Here is an 18601-nt window from a genome sequence, read left to right as displayed (position 1 = left end):
CACTTTACAGCAGGGCGGTCCCAAAGGGCCGGACGGGGGGGGGGGTGTGAGGGTGAGCTCTAGCAGAACCCAAAGCGCGCCTTCCGTGACGTCATCACACCTGGCCGTCCCCCTAGGCAGGTGTAACAGACTAGAGGGGGCCACGTGGAGGAGGGGGAGGGGGGCCGACGCGCCAACACACCCGAGTCAACACCGGACGCGCCATAAAGTAAAATACAACAAAATGTTTAATGAGCAAATTCGTCTTTAGCAAATATGAAACTGCCAGGGGGAGGGGCGCGAGGACAGGAGGGGGAGGGGCGGAGAGAAACGACATCTCTACTACATAAGAAACCATCACGGGAGGAGGCAGGGTCCCAGGGAGGGGGCGGGGCGGGAAGAAGGGCTTTATGGTCCTGGGCGGGCGGAGGACGAGGGTCGGGAGAACAAAATTGAAAAAAGTTTTGGCCGTAAAATATAAACACGCTATGTCGCTACCGCGAGGGGAGGAGGGGGGCCCACCCCACCCCCCCAGTGCCCTCCCCATCCCCCACCCCCTGTGTGTGTGTATTGTGTGTATTGTGTGTGTTGTGTGTGTCCGCACCCCAGCCCCACCCCTGCCCAGAGCTTCAGCCCCCGGCCTTCTGCCTCCGGGCCTCTTCCTCCTCTCCTGGCCAGGGACGAGTGAGGGGGAAGGGATGGGGGGGGTCCCCCAGCCAGCTCCGGCCCCCCTGACCCGGCCCCCCTCCCCGGCTGCTTCTACCAGAAGTCCCGGCGGTGGTAGGAGTCGGGGTCGCAGTACTTTGTGACAACCACTCTGTTGGCGAACTTGCGGCCAGTCAGGCCCTGCATCGCCTTCTGACAGTCGAACACGGATGTGAACTCCACGAAGATCTGGGGGGGGGGAGAGACAGCAGAGGGGCTGGGGCCGGCCCCTCCACCCCCCCCGCCCCCCCCCCAGCCAGGCCGAGGAGGGGCTCCTCCTCACCTTGCCGCAGCCGGGCACTTCCACACCGTCCACTGGCCGGGGGATCTCGATGGACTTGACCACCCCGTACTTGCTGCACTCGTCCCGCACATCCTCCACAATCTCCTCATACTCCTCGTCGTCCAGCAGCTCCTCGGGGAGCACCATGTTCATCAGGCACAGCACCTCCGTGGGGTGGCCACCCATCTGCACCTGCGAGCTCATCAGGCCGGGCACCTGCAGCGTCACCGGTGTCTGGTTTATCGTGCTCTGTGGGGGGCCACGGGAGGCGGGGTCAGGCCGCGGGCCTGCAAGCCTCCGACCCCTGCCAGCCACTGCTCTAGCTGACCTCCCCCTCCTCCCCACTCCACTCCTAGGCTCCACACCCTGGTGGGATACCCGCACCCCCCACCACCCCAGGCTGCTGCCCACCCCTCTGCCTGGCCTGCCTGTCCTCTCAGCTCCTCCCAGCCCAATCCCACCCCCCTTCCCCCCCTCCCCCGGGGCCCCCTAGCCAATGGAAGATGACGTGCCGAAGGGCTCACCAGCGTTGCGTTCTTGGCTCCCACACTAGCCCTCTGTACCAGTAGCTTCTTATCCCCCAGTTGCATCCCGTTCAGCCCCGCGATGGCCTGCAGGGGGTGGGGTGGGGGTGGGGCGGGCGTGGGGGGAGTGTGGGTCAGGGGCCAAATTCCCCAACCTCCCCCTACCCCAGACCGGAGTGGGGGCAGGGGCAGAAGGGCTGTTCCCCACCCATCCCGGGGGGGCTGTCCGACCCTCCCTGACACCCGGAGCCCAAGCACGCAGGGACCACCGGCGGAGGTCCTCTGGGGAGACTCACCTGGTCAGTGACGTTGATGTCCACGTACTCACAGAAGGCGTAGCCCTTGGAGAGACCCGTGGCGCTGTCTTTGACCAGGTTGAAGGCTTTGAGTGGCCCAAAGGAAGTCAGCAGTTCCTTCACCTGTGGGGGAGAAGTGGGGGGTGGCGGGCAGGCGGGGTGGAGGCGGGGACGAAATGGAGCGAGTCAGGGGAGGGAAAGTAAGAGGACAAGCAGGTGACAGGGGAAGTCGGCAGGTGGTTACCTGATCGTCATTCAGGTAGTTGGGGAGTCCCCCAATAAACAGCTTGTGAGCAGAATCTGGGACCACAGTGGACACGACACCTGCAGGAAGGAGAGGGGCACCCCTTCAGCTCGAGGCCACTCTGGCCCCCAAGGGACTAGGGATTTAGTTATTTGGGGTCCACCCCCCCAAATCCCACCTTCCACTCCAAGCGATCTGGGGCCAAAGACGCAGGAACGGCAATGGAAACATAAGAATCTGGATGCTAACACCCCCTCCCCCCAAAAGAGACATTAAGGATTTGGTTCAAAGGGGGACCAAGGCCCCCAAGTCAAAGCATCTGCCCCACATCCCCAAGATGCCACATGATCAGGGGGTTGCGAAGCCCTCCTGGACCAGACCCAGCAGGGGGCAGACCCTGACCAGCTGGAAGGGCTTGTTGGCAGCAGGCCATTTGGATTGCAAAGATCTGGGCTCTGCTCCCCCTGTGGGCATAACCACAGGTTAGGAAAAAGGCCAGTTACGATTGCCTGAAAGTCTGCCCGCTCCTCAGCAGCAACCCTGGCAAGAAGGGTGAACTCTGCCCCAAGGCCACGGAAGGTAGAGGTCTGAGACCAGCCCAGAAATGGCAGTCATGGCAGGAGTGAGGAAAGGAGCGGGCCAAGGCTCAAGAAGCCAATTTGCGATTCTAGGGTTTTTTAGGTTCTAAGGAAAGGAGAACGTCACTGGCTTTAGGGCTAGAAGGTCCTTGCTGGGCACAACGCCCTCCAAGAGCCACTTTAAGTGATGACCCACTTTTAAAATGACATTTTCTGACTTTCTGGTGGGTGGGACCATCAATTCCAACCTCCTTATTTCACAAAGGAAAAAGCTAAGAGCTTGTTTAATGTCACTCCAGTGAGCCGCAGAGTAGAGATAGGGCCTCCAAGGTCAGGGCTCTGGCAGAAGTAAAAATTGGGCTCATACCAGTGGTCAGAATACCTTATGTGCAAACTGAGGCCCAGCGATGGGCAGGCAGAGCTCAGATGCAAACCTGAACCCAGATCCCAAAAATCACTGTGCAGGGCTTCCTCAAACCCCTCAGTATCTCACTCAGTGAAGATCTCATTTGACTGGCTAACAATGACATCTCATTCTTAAGGTAAGACCCCATGCTAGAAGACAGAGCAAGAAGGAAATGCCCTTGGGGGCGTCTGAGCCCAGGCCTGACTTGCCAGCAAGGAATTCCACTCTACAATATCCCAGTTGCCCAGGCTGAATGCTGTGCCCCCGCTTCTGATGGCTCCCACGTGGAGCCCTGAAGCCACGTGAAGGCAGCAGATGGCACATTCTGCCGCCTCCTCCTCCCCTCCCCCCAAAACGTTCTTTCTCCTCACCGAGCTCCTTCTTCACCCAGCCCTTCCTTGGGTGTCCGGCCCACGGGGACGGCCTCTGGATACATACTGGCCAGTTTAGTTCTAAAACAGAACTGGACCAGGCCTCTTCCAAATGCAAAATGGCTAAAGCAGGACTCTCGCCCTGGGCTCTACACACGAGGCCTTGGACCACCAACAGATTACCGCTGACTGGGGCAGCACTTCATTCGCTCTTACTGAACTCATGGTCCACCCAGACTTCAAGGCCCTCCAAAGGATCCCTAACTGGGGATTAACACAGCAGGCAGGGTTAAGATTTAGGGCTCCCTCACCGGGCACGTAGACAGAGGGATTTTCGGACATGCCAGGCAGTGGCTGGTAGTCATGGGGCCTCCGGATCTTGAGTGATTGGCCCTGGAAGATGATGCCATCAAAGGCCATGGCCTGAGTTGTCTCATCCACTGATCGGAACTGAAGGAAGGAAACAGAAATGCAGTGCCAAGGACTATGAAAAGCTAATCACGATGCCTTCCCCCATCTCACCGTTCACTGGGAAAACAGAGGCCAAACAAGAGGAAGAGAGTTGCACCAGTCTGCAACAAGTTAGCAGCAGAGCTAAAATCAGAGACTGTGACCACCCCAAAGGAGTTCTGAGATCACCCAACGGGGTTCAAGCAGCCCCTTCACAACACGCCACTCCAGCTCACCTCTAGGAAGGCAAAGTTCTTATCCTGGTTAATCTGCACGGCCAAGACTGGGTTGCCAGGGGCCTGGGTAAGCCCCCCCAAGCGCATCTGGGCGTTGAAGAAATCCATCATGGCTTCCTGCAGGGGGAGAGGAGAGAGGGGGGGGCGGGGGAGGTGGAGAGAGGAGGGGTGGGGTGAGAGAGGGAGACACGGAGTGGGGGGAGGGGAAGGGTGGGAGGGAGTGGGAGGGGAGAATGGGGAGATGGGGAGATTGGGGATTTGAAGGGGAAGATAGGAAACCATAAGAGAAAGTAAGAGGCAAAAAGAGAAGAGGGAAAAGGTTACAGAGAAAGAAAATACTCAAGGCCCCAAAGAAAAGGCCCAAGAGTATGGACAGAAACGTGAGAGAGGGAGGAAACAGAAGAAACAAAAGGGAAAGAGAAGAAATTGTGGGCAGGAAGCACCAAAAGGACCAGGGGAGATGATGTCGGGTGGAGGAGGAGGAAGAGCAGGGCAGAGCAGAGGCGCCGCCAAGAAAGGGCCAAGATGCCCCGGGTCAATGGAGGGGCGTGAGCAGCAGAGGGACAGGAGGGCACAGGGAGGGGAGAAACGCAGGAACCAAGAGGCGAGCACAAGAGCAGACAGGGACAGAGAGAGGAGGGAGAGGACGGGGAGGGGAGGGAGAGAAGAGTGATGTGGAGGGGCCTGGCCCTGGATTCCGGGGGCTAGTTTATCAAATGTAGCAAAAAGCGCAGGTTTGAGAAAAGCCAGAATGGCCCTTACTTGCCTTGGACGACGGTAGCAAAATTGCTACGAGGGATCTCAGCCCCACAATTTTCACTTTAAAGAGAAATGGAAACAACTCTTTGATCTGGGGATTCTTGGGGCGGAGGGAAAGGGGGGGGAGAGGGATGCGGGATGGGGAGTGGGGCCAAAAAAAACTGCAACGACGGGAGGGAATGCAGGGGAAGAGACGGCGCCAGAGAACAAGAGAAAAAACGGGGGACGGGGAGACGGCGTGCGTGAGTCTCTGTCCCTCTCTCCAGTAGGTGCACATGTATATTCCCTGGGGTAAGGGAGGTGGGGGGAGGGAAGGGGAGGGAGGAAAGGAGGGCCACCCCCCCGGCCCCTGGAACAGCGCCATCATCCGTCTGCAGTGGAAGGGGGCCGGGGGGGGAGGGTCTGACCCGTGTGGATTGCAGGGAGTTGGGGGGGGAAGAAGGGGAGAGGGAAGGAGGGAGGGGCAGTACCTCTGTGATGCCAAAAGGGATGTTGCCAACATAGAGTCGACGGGCCTGCCGGGTCATCTGGCTCCCAACCACGGGCACAGGTGTGGGAGTCACTGCCAGGCCATCAGGGGTCATGGTTGGAAGTAGGGCAGTGGCTGGAATTTGACCAGCAGCTGGTAGCAGATAAAGAAGACAAAGAACCAGGCTTACAGTCTGGGCGATACAAGCCGTCATCTAAGAACCTCCTGAGGCCCAAATGGTCAAGCTATGGCTTCCAAACTCCCCATCCCCTCACTTCTCTACTTTCAATTCCCCCCCCCAGCAACTCCACTGAACAGCTCCCCCAGGAAGGCTCTCTCTCCTCATAGTAGGCCCTCGCGATCCCCAAACTGGGGTGGGCCCCAGGCCTGGGAGGATGCCACACCCCACCCTCGGAGGGGGGGAGACCCACCTTGCATCGCTTTGTATTGCATGGGAGTGATGTGCTCAAAGCCAGGTGGTGGGACATCCCAGTATTTACGAATCTTCTTTTTCTTCTCGTGACGAGGGGAACGGCTAGGGAGAGGGGAGGCGAGGGCAAAATGGGGTGGGGAGAGGGGGCACCTCAGTTTAGCCCAGAATGGACCCACTGTCTATTCCCCCACCCAGTCCTTCCCACCACAGGCAACTCCGTTCTCTCCAAAGGGAAAGAGGGGGATGTGGGAGATGGGGCCCCAGCCCTGGGAATGTTTCCACCCCAACGCTCATGGAAATAGGGGACCAGGGAAGGGGGAGATGGACATTGGGGGAAAGGCTCACATTACTCCACCGTGTTCCTCTTTAGCAGCTCTGGTCAATGGTTTGCTGGGGGGGGGAGGGAGAGGTGTGGGGAGGAGCAACCAGAGAGTATCATCTCTCCTTTGCCCCATCCCACCATATTCCGGAGCCCCTCTGAGCTCAGGACAGGATGACCACAGACAAGCTCCCACCCCTTCCTCATTCCCAAACAGGAAAGGGGAAAACAAGGAGGAGCAGGAGAAGCCCTTCTTTATGAGTACTGGGTTTGGGCAAGTGTGCTGGGAAAAAGCCCCTACCCTGTCCCCCACACCCCAATATGGACATCCCCCCAGCTTGAGAGGGTGACTGAGAAAAAAAAGGAAAAGAGAAGGAGGAGAAGAAATAACTAGAGGAAGAGAGGGTCAAAGGATACCAGGTGGCCAAGAAGAGATTAAGTTATAAAGAACAGTTCTTTGATGAAAATAAGCCTTCTCCTTAGCCCAAAGACACAGGAGACCCCGAGAAAGAGAGAAAGCAGAAGCCAACCCCTCCACCGGGACACAGAAATTGGTCTGAACCAGTCTCGCTTTTTGCTTCGTATCCCCAGGGCCTAGCAGAGTGCCTGGTATACACCAGGTCCTTAACATATGCTTGCTACTCGACTCTGACCAACAACCCAAATCTCCAGGTGAGAAGGCCCCAGGAGGCCATGGGGGCCTTCACAGCCTGGCCCATCTTCTACAGAGCCGCCTCCCGACTCTACACCTCTGCCTACACCATCCCCTCCAGCTGCACGCACTCCTTGGGTGCTGTGGCCTCTGAGCACCCCAAGATCCGGTCAAAGCTCAGCTCTAACCCGGCCTGCTCCGTGGGGGCCTTTCTGCCCCCTCCCCAGGGACTCTATTTCTAAGTACTTACAGGTAAACACATAACTTCTCCCAAGAGACAGCCTCGAGGGCAGGACTACAGATGTACACCTTGTGCCTGACACACAGCAGACATGTAAGAAATACGCTTGCTTGTTTACTGATGGTCCAAGAACCCCGTCTCCTAAAAGCTGGCCCGCTGCCTGTCTCTCAGTGCCCCCAGGGATAGAAAACCCCCCAGGGCCAGGTAGCTGCTCTGCCCAGCCCCCTGGCGCAGGGAGTGTGCCTGGCACAAAGCCACCACTAGAGACCTCTCGGTGGATCAATTAGACCCAAAGCTCTCTTTGCAGGTTTACCCCTTGTGTTCTGCCCTCTGGGGCCAAAATAAAGCCAATCTTTTGTTACTGTCATTTGGTCGGGTCTGACTCCTTGTGATCCCATTTGGGAAGTTCTTGGCAGACATACTATGCTGGTTTGTCATTTCCTTCTCTAGCCCATTTAACACATGAGGAAACTGAGACAAACAGGGTCACCTAGCTAGAAGTGTCTGAAGCTGGAGAAGTGGCGCCACCTTCCTGACTCCAGTTCTGTGCATTATGACACTCCCTAGCTGCACCCCCCCGCATCTTCCTCAGAAATCATAGGACTTTTGAGTCAAAAAGGACAGTAGGGACTTCGTTCCAAGGGCCAGACAGGCCAGACCATGTGTTCCATGCCAGTGAGCCCACAAGCAGCAGGGACAGAAGCTGAACCTGGCCTTGACTCCCAGTCCAGAGCTCTCTCTTTGGCACCCCCTCCTCCTCTGTGCCAAACACTGGGTGACCACAGGTACACAAAAAACCAGAGGGAAATGTATCCATGGACGTCACAGGCTTTGCTCCTTGCCCTCTGGACAACCCCCCCCCCAGCTGGTTCTGGGTCCTCCTACTACATGGTGCCCAGCACAGAGCACGATGCTGCAGTCCCCCAAGCAGGGGGTGCCCAGGACAGTAAAGGATGTGGAGCTCTGCATAAAAACCATCTGGCACTGGAGAGGAACTGGAAGGGACACAAGCACCGTCACCTGGAAAAACCAGGCATGACCATATTGGCCCTAAAGGGCAGAATCAGGCACAATGGGGCCATGTTGCAAAGAGATGACTTTAGGTCAGAGGGAAGGGAAAACTTCCCAGGGACCATCCGAGAGGAGCCTGGGGCTGCCTTCGCAAGATTAAAAGGGAATCTGGAGCTCTCAACGTGGCCCCTGATCACACCTGCTGGGTCGGTACCAGGGTCTACGGCTTCCTGTGGCTGGGCTTACAGGCCTCTCAGCCCCCATCTTGCTGACGAAGCTCAATTTTCAAACCCAAATGTCTGACTTGACTCGCTCACTTAGTCTTTTCGCACAGACTTATGGGAACCTGTTCATGTCTGAGGACAGAGGGAAACACCCCAACAAGCCCCTGATTCCACGTTTCCTTCCAGAGCCGTGCACACACACAGAAGGAACGAAGCCCCTCCCCACAGGTACTGGGAATCCCCCGGTACCTGCGCCGCCTCCGGTCCCGCGAAGCACTTCGCTGGTCGCGGTTGCGACGATCTCGACTGCGACTCCGCCTCTTCCGGTCTCGGCTGCGGCTCCGGCTATGGCTGCGCTTACGGTGACGGTTCTCCTTATCTCGTTCTGTGAAGCAGGGGAAGTTAAGAGGATGAGCTGAGAGAGGGGGGCTGGGCCGGAGAACTCACCTCCCTTCACCTCATCTACACACCAGGTGGCAGGACTGCCGAGGGGTGGCCGAAGGGAACACACAGCTGGACTCCTGAGGGAGTGAGGGTTAGGAGGCAAGAAAGCTCAGGGCTTAGGAAGAGTTGCTAGGAGCAAGGGACAAGAATTCAGAATCTCCTGCACAGTTTGTCCGTCTCACACCACCCCGTTGCCATTTTCTCAAGGTTCAAGGCAGGATCCAATATCCCTGAGAGGAAGAAACTCAACCTCTGGGACCAGCCACTACCTGAGTGTAAATAATACAGAAGCTGCCTCTTCTGAGGAGGCTCAACTTTCCTTGGCCAACCCCCTTCTCTGCCTGAGGCTGGAAAGGATCTGAAACCCAACCACCTCCACCTAACAACTCCTGCCTCCTGGGAAAAAGAATCAGCCCATCATGGATTTTTCATATAGGAGATCCCACACTACCATCTCTTCCTCAGAATGCTGATCAAAACACTGTCAGAAACAGGAAGGCTCTCAGGAGCCCTCAAGTCCAAATACTTCGTCAAATAGAAAAAAAAAGGGATTTATGGAAGATGTTACAATCACGGAAGCTTTAACACAGAAGTCCAAGCTGCCCAACTCTCAGACCAGGGCCTCCTTCCATCCTAGGCCCATTTCCCCATTTTAAAAAGGATCAGAAACAAAAATACAAGAGATCATACACAAGGGTAGGGTCAAGACTAGAATCTGTTTCTAGGCTGATACCCTACTGCGGTCAAAAAGGACTAATGTCCTCCAGGCACCTCTCTCCCCAAATACCATGAAAAAGATGCTGCCACGTGGTCTATGGCACAGAAGGAAACTGGGATCAGAGCAGATGTGGCCAGAAGCACACAGGTATGAAGAGTTCTCACCAGACTGAGTGAAGGAAGTAGCTCGCAGTTCCAGGATACACTCCTGGCTGCTAGCCTGGTCAGTGGGACAGATGCAGATCCCCTCACCATATGCACCCTCAATCATTCCCCGCCCCATCTTCAGCCTCCTAATCACCTTGTAGATGTTCAAAAGGTGCTTCTGTATTTAAAGTGATGAGAGGGCCACAGAGACATAGATACCCACAGGTGCTTGAGACATTCAAAGATGCCACCGAGATCAAAGAGCGCAAGGTCTATCTCCTCCCAAGATAAGTGCCCACTGGCACATCAAACTTCCTCTTCCCTTCAGGAATCCAGGACCCCAAACGGGCCCAGCCCTACCTCCCCTCTGCTCCAGGGGAAACATGGATCCCGAACCAGTGGGCTCAGTCTTACACCCTTACAAATGGACAGACATCTTCTCACCCAGGTTCTTCCCTAATTCTCATCCCTTCTCTGGAGAGAATTCACTGATGTACACCCACCCCCCCCCCAGTTATGCTACAAGTCCACCAGAAAGATGCAGAGCTTAGTTTTGGAGGAAAGAACTCTGGGCTCACAAGCTCAACTAGGGCCAGGAGATCCCTGAACTGATTTAAGACAACTGCTGCAGACGATCTGAAGTCCCTAAGGGATAGGCGCTGACATCTTCTGAAGTCAGGGGGACCAGAATGGCTAAGCACCATTTCTGGTTCTGACACTGATTCCAGATCACCTAAGATGATAAGCTGAAAGACAGAAGCCCTGGGTTCAAGTCTTCGCCCCACTTAGCTGGGTGACGTTGGCAAAATCCTTGCCTCTTTCTCTTCAAGGTAAGGTGACTTGACAAGTCTAGCTCCCATCCTCCTAGCAAATGGCAAACTTGAGAAGGACGGCAGATATCATATCATCTAGTCCATCTCCCTCAAGAAAAGGAAGAGGGATAAGGCTCAGAGAGGAACCATCACTTGCCCAAGGTTACATAGCTAGTGAGCAGTAGAACCAAGGCTCCAACCTAGACCTTTCCCCATTGTAAACATTCCTTCTGAATGGGACCACTCAGCTGACATTCAGCTTCAACCTGGATGTGCTGTATAACCTTGGGACAAGTCTCTGCCACTCTCTGGATAGCAGATTTTCCCCTCTCTAAAATGTGACTGGAAGATTAAACCTTGATCGCTAGCTCCAGAACCTAGAAACAGGTGATGTTGGGTGTGGGAAAACAGAACCACTAGGCTGTGGCCACAGGGGAGATGTGAGGCCCAGCTGAAGGAACCTATGAACTGAGGCAGAAAAAGAAGGGAAGGAAGTGGTCCTAGTCCTTTCCAGCTCCTAGTCCCAGGGAACTGGGTCAGTAGGGTTCCAAAACCACAGAGAGGGAGGTTTGGCATAGTTCCACACCCTGCTTAATTTCAGGACTTCTTTAGGGAGTCTGTTGGTGAGACTAGGATCAAAGTATTTGGGTTCATTTCCCTATTTTGCCCCATGACTGCCTATTGGACTACTATGGACAAATCCTTCTGCTTCCTTAGACCTCAGTTTTCTCATCTCTGTGAATGAAAACACTTTGGACTTGTTCCCTAGAGTTGAATTCAACTCTGTTCTGTGTCCCTGGCTCCCTCAGAGACTTTGAGTGAGGCTTTCCTTCTCCTCTCTGGGGATAGTTCCTCTTTCCTGAGCCGGAAATAAATTCCTGTGACTGCTTTAAAGAGAGGGTTCAAGGGGGTAAAGGGATCCACAAGTGGCCCCCTAAAGAAGAAAGGGCCAGTTTGGAAAGAGTATTCGCACAGGACAAAGGCAGAGGTGCTATCAGTAGAGGTGAAGGAGACACCAAGCTTTGTAGGGGGAGACTCTAACTTTAGCCAGCTTCAAGGAAAGGGTAAACGAGGAAAGAGGTTCAGATACAACGGACTGATCAGACATTTCAGGGATATCTGGAAAAGAAGGAAAAGACTTCTCTCTAGAGAAGAGAGTAGACAGGTGGACCTGGCTCTCCAAAACAGCATGAGAAAACGGTTACCGGGCAAAAACACCAGATAAAGAGGGAGAAAATAAATCTCTCCGGATTGCCTATTACGGAGACAAAACCCCAAAGAAAAAGACCAACAAGTAAAATAAACCGGGCCCTGGGGATCAAGAAGAAGCATAATCCGAAGAGAGTAGAACCAAAATAAAGTTCCAAACGAAAAGGAGAAAAAAACCTGAAATACGGGACGGGGAACCAGCCAGTCTCCTCTCACACTCGCTGGCTCGCCCACGTGCTGAGGAAATGTTTGTCTGGGGGGGAGAGCAAGACCTTAATTCGCCCCTTGCCTAGTCGGAACCCTCTCCTTCCAAGAGAAAAGGAGTCTCTTCCGAAGCAATCAAAGCATCCCCGAGGGAGGGGGAAGGGTGTCCGGACAAAGCCGGATAACGAACTTGACCCTCCCCACGCATTCCCCGGTGACCGACAAAGAACTCCAAGCACCGGATGCGCCCCCCCCCCAAGTAACAGGGCATGGCGCTTGGCCGAGCCCTCGCCGCAGCCCGGAGGGACGGAGGGGGAGCCGTAGGGTCCGTAGGCTGGCACCTTCGCCCAGCCGGAAGCCCCAAGACATCTCCAAGCGCCCCTTGCCCCTGGAGCGGAAGGGGAGGGGGCGGGAAGGGAGAACGGTCTGGAGCCAAGGCAGTGGGCCGACGGGGGAGACAGGGGTCGGGCCGGGCCCAGCCCACTAACAGCCCCTCCACGTGAGGGGGAAGCCCCCGCCGCGGCCATTTTGGGAACAAAGGGGGCGTGGAGGAGGAACAGGCAGCCACCGGAAACGGAAGTGGGCAGCAGGGAACGAGGAGGGAGCGGGAGGGGAAGAGAAGGGGGTGTGTAGTTGGGGTGGGGGGTGGGGGATCCTGGCCGGCCAGGGCACCGGGCAAAGCCCCAGGTCTCGGCCAAGACCCCCGGACCCGCGTGGGCCCGAAGCGGGTACGCGCGGCGGTCACGTGCAAAGCGCGGTCACATGGCGCGGCGGGAGGCGCGCGCGGGGGTCACGTGGGGCGCCGGACCGGGAGGGGGAGGGGGAGGTAGCCGCGCGGGCTGAGGGAAGAAGGGACCCGGAGGGAGGGAAGGAAGAAGTGACGGAGGCCGGTAAGGCCGCCGAGGCCAGGACTCACCCTGCTTGTTCTCGTTGAGCTGCCGCTCGAACTCGTCGAAATCGGACATGCTGAGGGGCGGCCGGCCGCGGCCCGCGTTCACGCCTTCTCCCCCGTCCCGTCCCCCCCCGCCTGGCCCGGCCTGGCCTGCCTCGCCTGCCCTCGGCGCCGCCTCGCCCACTTCCGGCGCCCGCCTCGCCCGCTTCCGGCCCCCGCGCAGGCTCCGCCCCCGGCCCCGCCTCCTACTAGCTCGAGGAGGGGCCTGAGTCCTTCGGCTTTTTCCGGAACGCTTCGGCCGCTTCCGGCTTCGCCCGGCCGAACACACCGCACGACCTCTGCCTCAGCGGCTCCTGAGTTCTGGCCGGGAGGCGCCCCCTCCTGTCCCGGCCCGCGAGACCGCACAGGCCTTGACGGAGGAGCCTCGAGTTTGCCCCGGAGGTCGAAGGCGGACGGGCGCGTCGTGTTCCCCTGCTGGCCCCAGCGACCGCGCGGCCCCCCCCTCCGGCTTTCGGCTCTTTCCGGAGGCACTCGGGCCTGGCTTCGGCTCTTTCCGGAGGGGCACCTCCGACTCCCGCCTCTGGGCTCCCTCCGTTTCGACTTCCTCCGGCTTGGGCGCGGCTCGCGAGAGGAGCCGAGGGCGCCGACTGGTAGGCCGCGGATCGCCGCGCTGCCGTGGAGCCTGGCCGGGGGCGGGGCCTCTGTGCGCCTGTGCTGGCTGCCCCGCGAGGTTAAGCCGGACCTAAGCTACGCCTGCGCCAGAGCGGGTGGACGGGGAGCCAGGGATACCGCGCAAGCGCAAAGTGAGGCAAGCCAATGGGGAGAGAGGGCGAAGGCAACGCCTCCCTTGTCCCCGCCCTCACTCGCCAGCACGCACGCGCACTTTTGTCCCGCTAAAGCCGACTGGTCCGGAACCAGTAAGACTGTTACCGCGTTACCCTTGCGTTTGCCGTCGCCTTAGAGACGGCCGACCAGCCAGCGTGGCGCATGCGTCGCAGCCTTGAGATGGGCAAGCTCTCCCTGGAGTAGGGGACGTGGAGGGAGCTCGGCTCGTTCCCTCCGCCGCCCCCTCTCCCCCACAGCCAGAACCAAGGCCGAGGTTATTCCAATCTGCTGGTTAACTTTTAATTTAAACTCTGAACACTTTATTTTATCTGTTGGCCCCCGGCCGGCGGCTGGTGCTTCAGAGAGGGGGCGCTCCCTGGCTCTGTGGCACACCCTCCGTCTCCAGCGCAGGCCCCCGCAGCGGGCTCACTCGGTGGTCGGGGAGGAGAATCCCGACGTTCTCACCCAGGAGTCCAAGCCCCATCATTCCAGACTCGCTCGAGGTCACACAGTGACCTAATGAGAGCACCTCGTCCCATCTGCTCCATTGTTACAATTCAAGAGACCAAGGTCTCAGCCACCTTAGAAATCATCGAGTTTAACTCCCTTATTTTCAAAGAAGGAAACAGGCCTAGAGAAGGGAAGGGAAGTGAGTCATACCCAGAGAGGGGACGAGAAGCCAGGTCTCCGTATCCCCATCAATGGTTCTTTCAATGGCTCCCTTGTCCTAGCTCCAAAGGCAATGAATGACGCCTGGCCACTTGGTGCATCCCTGCGGACACTCCCTAGTCTCTAGGTTCGGGTCAAGGAGATCTGAACTGGAATAGAGGAACCCAGGCCAGGGCAACAAGGGTGGGAAACAGAGGCTGATATCACGAAAGGCCAAAGGGGGAGATGTTCAGTAAATATATACATACATACACATTGCCTTCCCGTCTCCACCAGAGGATAGCGAGGGATGAGACAGGAAGCCCCACCCTCTTCCACCTGGAACCACATGTAAACACACCACTCAACGTGCACTCACACCCAGCACCCTCGCCTGCTGCAGGGGTGGTGCTGAAGGGATAGAAGAGGGAAGGGCAGGATCCCACCCAAAATCTGAGCATTGTGGGGCTCCTTGAGGACTGGTTGGGCAAGGTGCAATGGTAAATGACGCATTAGTTGGATCTGAGACGTCGTTGGCAGGAGAACCAGAATGGGGCATTAGGGGTCTCCTGGTTGAGAAAGGACGGCATGGGATATGAGCCAACCACTGCCCCTGGAGGCCACCTCAAGAGCACAGCTAAAAGGATTGTCGCTCGGAGAACCTGCTTCTAGAAGAAGCAGAGGAGAGAGTCACGTGGTGGGCAGCCAGGTGGCTCACCACGCGAAGGCCGACAGCCGCTCTGGGGGGATCTGGGCAGAAGTGTGACGGACCATGAAAAAGAAATGGCAAGGGTCTGCTTCATGAACGGGGAGGTGACGGGCCCGGCTGGCTTGGGCATCCAGGCCCAAGAACCATAAGGCTGATGCAGGGTGGAGGGAGAGAAGGCAGGTGACGGGCAGCAGCTGGCTTGGGCATACGGTGGGGGCGGGACTCGGGATCACCGCTTGAAGCGGTATGTGATAGGCAGTAGTAACTTGCTTTTCTTGAGAGCCTGCACCTTCTTCAGCGTCTCGTCATCCAGCGCCAAGAAACATCGGCGGGAGTATTCCAGCAGCCGCTCCTTGGATGGGTCAAACTCGCCCACCTCAGCCAGCTTCTCAGGAGCCACAATGAGCAGCTCGGCGATGGGCGTGGTCAAGGCCACCGTGTTCCGGTCCACCCGGTGGTGCTCAAAGGCCCTGGACATGCTCTTCAGCTTCTGAAAGGTGCCCAAGATCTTCTTGTACCGGCACAGCACCCCATCAGCGTCCTTCACTGTGGGCCCCAGAAAGGCACAGTCAGTGAGGGCCTCAGAGACGCAGGGGGTGGAGCCCAAGCACCCACTCCTCACTAGGTGACCCCCCCAGGGGTCTGATGCCTGGCCATCGGTGTAGGGGGGACACCTGCTCGCCCCAGAGAGGAGGGCATGGCTCTCTCTACCACCTCTAAGAACCCAGAAAGGCTACAAAGCTCTGGGGAGGGAGGGCGGGCCTCTTCTCCCCATATCACAGAGGAGAGCTGATCCTACAGCTCCTGAGGACCAGAGGTGGGATGCGAGCCCTGGTATCTAGGCTCCGAGGCCGCCCGTGAGGCCACCTCTGAGTCAGGGACAGTGCCAGGACTGAACCCAGGCATCCGGACCCCAAACATGGACCTTTCCCATTCAACGGGGGGCTCTAGGGCTCACAGCTGAGCACAGAGGGAAGAAGGCAGAGCCTGCCCAATGCAGCCCTGGCTGCTGGTGGGGGCATCCCTGCTAGGGAGGAGGGCACAGACTGCCATATGCTGGGATCCCTGACAATTCTGGAGGGAGGTGGCTTAGCTAGGAGGCAAGGGACTAAGCATTTTTTAAGCACCTACTAAAAGTCGGGCACTGTGCTAAGTGCTTTACAAACAGTATCTTATTTAAGCCTCCAACACTATTATTATTCTCATTTTACAGTTGAGGAAATGGAGGCAAACAGAGGTAAAGTGACTTGCCCAAGGTCACACACTTCTGGGGCTGGATTTGAACTCAGGTCTTCCCACCTCTAGGCCCAGCACTCTTTCCTGTGCCAACTAGTTACCTAGGGGTCAGAAAAGACAGGGGGCTGGACAGCCAGAGGCTAGGGATCTCAGAGAGGACAGACACGTGCATCCACCAGACAACCCAATCATCTGCTCCACCACCCCTGTCATGCCTCCTCTGTCCATATTCCCAGCTACTCCCCCTAGGTCCCTTGACATTCACCCCTCTGCCTCTCCCGGGCCTTGGGCTTCCCGAATCTCCTCCGGCCAGCCGCCCCCTTCTGCTTCTGGCGCTTTCTCTCAGCGGAACCCCCCTCCTCGGAGCCACCACTGAGGGATGAGGCCGCCGACTCCGGGTCTGAGGCCTCCCCTCCGCCCCGGCCATCCGCGCCCTCTGCCCTCCTGGGGCCAGGCTTCCCCCGATAGTGGTCCTCTGGAGATGGGAAAGGAGACAAGGAGAGACAAGCAGAAGGACAGAGGGGCTGGGTGCCCTCGCCTTCAAGGGCACAGCTTGGCCTCTGGCCTCCTTCCCTCCAGCTCCCTGAGCCTGGCTACTACCTGCATCAATGCGGGCTGAGGAGATGAACTTGTCCAGCTGACAGCGAAGGAAGTCCCTCTCTTCCTCCAGGTCCTCAATTCTCTTCTGAAGCCACGAGTTCCTCTCCAGGGCCATGTGAAGCTGAGTTTTCACGCTGTTCATCAGCGCCAGGGTGGGGGACGTGGGCTCCGGGGGCTCTGAGGGAAAGGGCCCAAGGAGAGTGAGGAGGGCAAGGTTGTCCAGGCTGCTCCCCCAGCCCTCCTCCCCCGGCCCTCGGGCTCACCCTCAAAGCTGCCCTGGGGTGGACTCAGGCCATAGAAGATCTGGGGTGACTCTAGAGGAGGGGTCTCATTGAATGGGATTGAGATCTCAAAGCCCTCCTCATCCTTCTTCACTGGAAGGGAAGAAGGAGATAAGACAGGGAGAAAGACAGCTTCCTTACTCCAGAGGTCCCAGGACACCCTCTCCCCCCTCCCCGCCTTGAGGCCCAGGTGCCTCCCCCTGCCCACCATGCCAAAATGACAAGGCTGATACCCACCCCTCCCCCCAGCCTCCCCTTATTGCTGGTGCTGTGGGGTCCCCAGGAAGGGGGTAGGGCTGCTCACTTGTCCGCCTCCGGCTGTTTCTCTCATTCATGACGCAGCCTCGGCCGGACCCAGGCGTCCCGGCGCCTCAGGGGCACTGGATGAAAGACCGGCCACAGGTGAGCTGCGGAGGTGGGGCAGGGGGAAGGGGAGGGGCGGGGGACTCAGGGCTCCGGAGCCGCTGGAGCGGGGCACGGCGAGCAGCCTTGCCTGGCCTGGGGTACTTGGGACAAGAAGGGAGCGATGGCCTTGGGCTAGGGCCCGGGACAGTCCCCACGCCAGCCCAGGCATCCCTCCTCCCCTGCAGCCCAGGCGCCCCACGTAACCTTCCCGGCACACGCGTAGACCTCCGCCCCCCCCCATTGTCCCACGCAGGTGTGGGGCAAAAGCCGCTGGAGCATGAGCCCTGGCGGGGGAGGGGAAGGGGCGCGTCCCGCGTGGGGCTCCCCCTCCGCCCCCGCCCTTTGTCCCACGGGGCCCCCGGGGCTCGGAGCGGGGTTAGGGATCGGGGACGCAGCGGGGCCCAGGGCTGGGCCTGAGGTCCGACCGTTCTCCTCTTGTCCTTAGACCCCCACCCCCCGCCCACGGTCCCGCGCTCACCCACCCGCGCAGAGCAGACTCCAGCCCTGGGAGCAGCGGCGGCGCCCATGCCCAGCTTCGGGGACCGTCTACAAAGTACCACCGGCGCGGGGGGCGGAAGCAAGTTCCCCGCACCCAGCCCACGCCACACCGCTCTCCGCGCCGCGCGCGAGCGGAGCAGCGTGAGCACGCCTCCGCACCGGGAGGAGCCAGCCAGGCGTGCCCTTCGGACCTGGGAGGCGGGCCGAAGCTGGGCCCGCGTGGGGCGACACGGGAGCCATAGGGGGTGGGGGAGAGGGACTTGCGCCATGGAATGAGTTGTGCACTTGCGTGACGGGCCCCGGCGGCCTCCTCTCCAAAGCACCACCCCCTCCCCTTCGCGGCGGCGGCGGCGGCCCCTGGGCGGGCAGGGACCCTCATCAAATTCCTGAAGCTGTGACCTCGAAGAGGACCAGGAAGGGGGCGGGGGCGGGAAGCGCCAGGGGCCGCGGGAAAATTGTGGACTTTATGAAACGTGGAGGGATTTCTCCTCTCCCCCGCTCGTTTTCTCCAAGTAGGGGCTGGGGTTTTGGTAGATGCTACCCAACCTCGTATCTTCATGTAGTCCATCTCCCTCTTTTAACAGGCGAGGAAACTGAGGCCCAGAGAAGGGAAGGGACTTGTGTCAAGGTCACTGTGGCACATGCTGGCCTCCCAGGCGACATTCGAACCCACAACTCCAGAGGCAGTACCTTACATTGCCCCACCCTGTCTCTCGCAGAGCAGAGAGGCACTCCTCCAGCCTGACCCAAAGCCCCTCCCTCCCTCGGAGGCCGGCTCCTCACCCGCATCGGTC

At 58.4% G+C, this 18601-nt stretch overlaps 2 protein-coding genes across 5 annotated transcripts; both read right to left on the bottom strand.

Annotated features, from left to right (window-relative positions):
• Positions 1–209: 209 nt before the first annotated feature.
• U2AF2 (U2 small nuclear RNA auxiliary factor 2) lies at positions 210–12715 on the bottom strand. Of its 2 annotated transcripts, none has more exons than XM_021003913.2 (12): positions 12630–12715; positions 8430–8565; positions 6079–6123; positions 5732–5835; positions 5302–5453; positions 4073–4189; positions 3698–3836; positions 2032–2111; positions 1788–1910; positions 1480–1578; positions 968–1216; positions 210–873 (listed from the first exon to the last, which is right to left on the bottom strand). In XM_021003913.2, exons 1-12 carry the CDS (start codon positions 12676–12678, stop codon positions 739–741), a joined length of 1428 nt encoding a protein of 475 aa, XP_020859572.1. In that variant the 5' UTR covers positions 12679–12715; the 3' UTR covers positions 210–738. The 2 variants fall into 2 exon arrangements, with proteins under 2 accessions (XP_020859572.1, XP_020859573.1); XM_021003914.2 differs by having other exon boundaries at positions 1492–1578.
• Positions 12716–13716: 1001 nt separating this feature from the next.
• On the bottom strand, positions 13717–18372 carry CCDC106 (coiled-coil domain containing 106). 3 transcript variants are annotated; one of them, XM_021003917.2, is made up of 6 exons: positions 17788–18372; positions 17209–17284; positions 16887–16997; positions 16624–16800; positions 16289–16498; positions 13717–15333 (listed from the first exon to the last, which is right to left on the bottom strand). In XM_021003917.2, the coding sequence occupies exons 2-6, from the start codon at positions 17237–17239 to the stop codon at positions 15017–15019; spliced, it is 846 nt and encodes a 281-aa protein (XP_020859576.1). In that variant the 5' UTR covers positions 17240–17284; positions 17788–18372; the 3' UTR covers positions 13717–15016. The 3 variants fall into 3 exon arrangements, with proteins under 3 accessions (XP_020859576.1, XP_020859575.1, XP_078002175.1); XM_021003916.2 differs by having other exon boundaries at positions 17792–18372; XM_078146049.1 differs by lacking the exon at positions 17788–18372 and having other exon boundaries at positions 17209–17316.
• Positions 18373–18601: the final 229 nt, after the last annotated feature.

The sequence above is a fragment of the Phascolarctos cinereus genome, unplaced genomic scaffold (assembly GCF_003287225.1).
Source record: "Phascolarctos cinereus isolate Bilbo 61053 unplaced genomic scaffold, phaCin_HiC Scaffold_726;HRSCAF=1367, whole genome shotgun sequence".
NCBI lineage: Eukaryota > Metazoa > Chordata > Mammalia > Diprotodontia > Phascolarctidae > Phascolarctos > Phascolarctos cinereus.
Note: the sequence above shows the minus strand (reverse complement) of the source record. Positions and strands in the feature narration are given on the sequence as shown.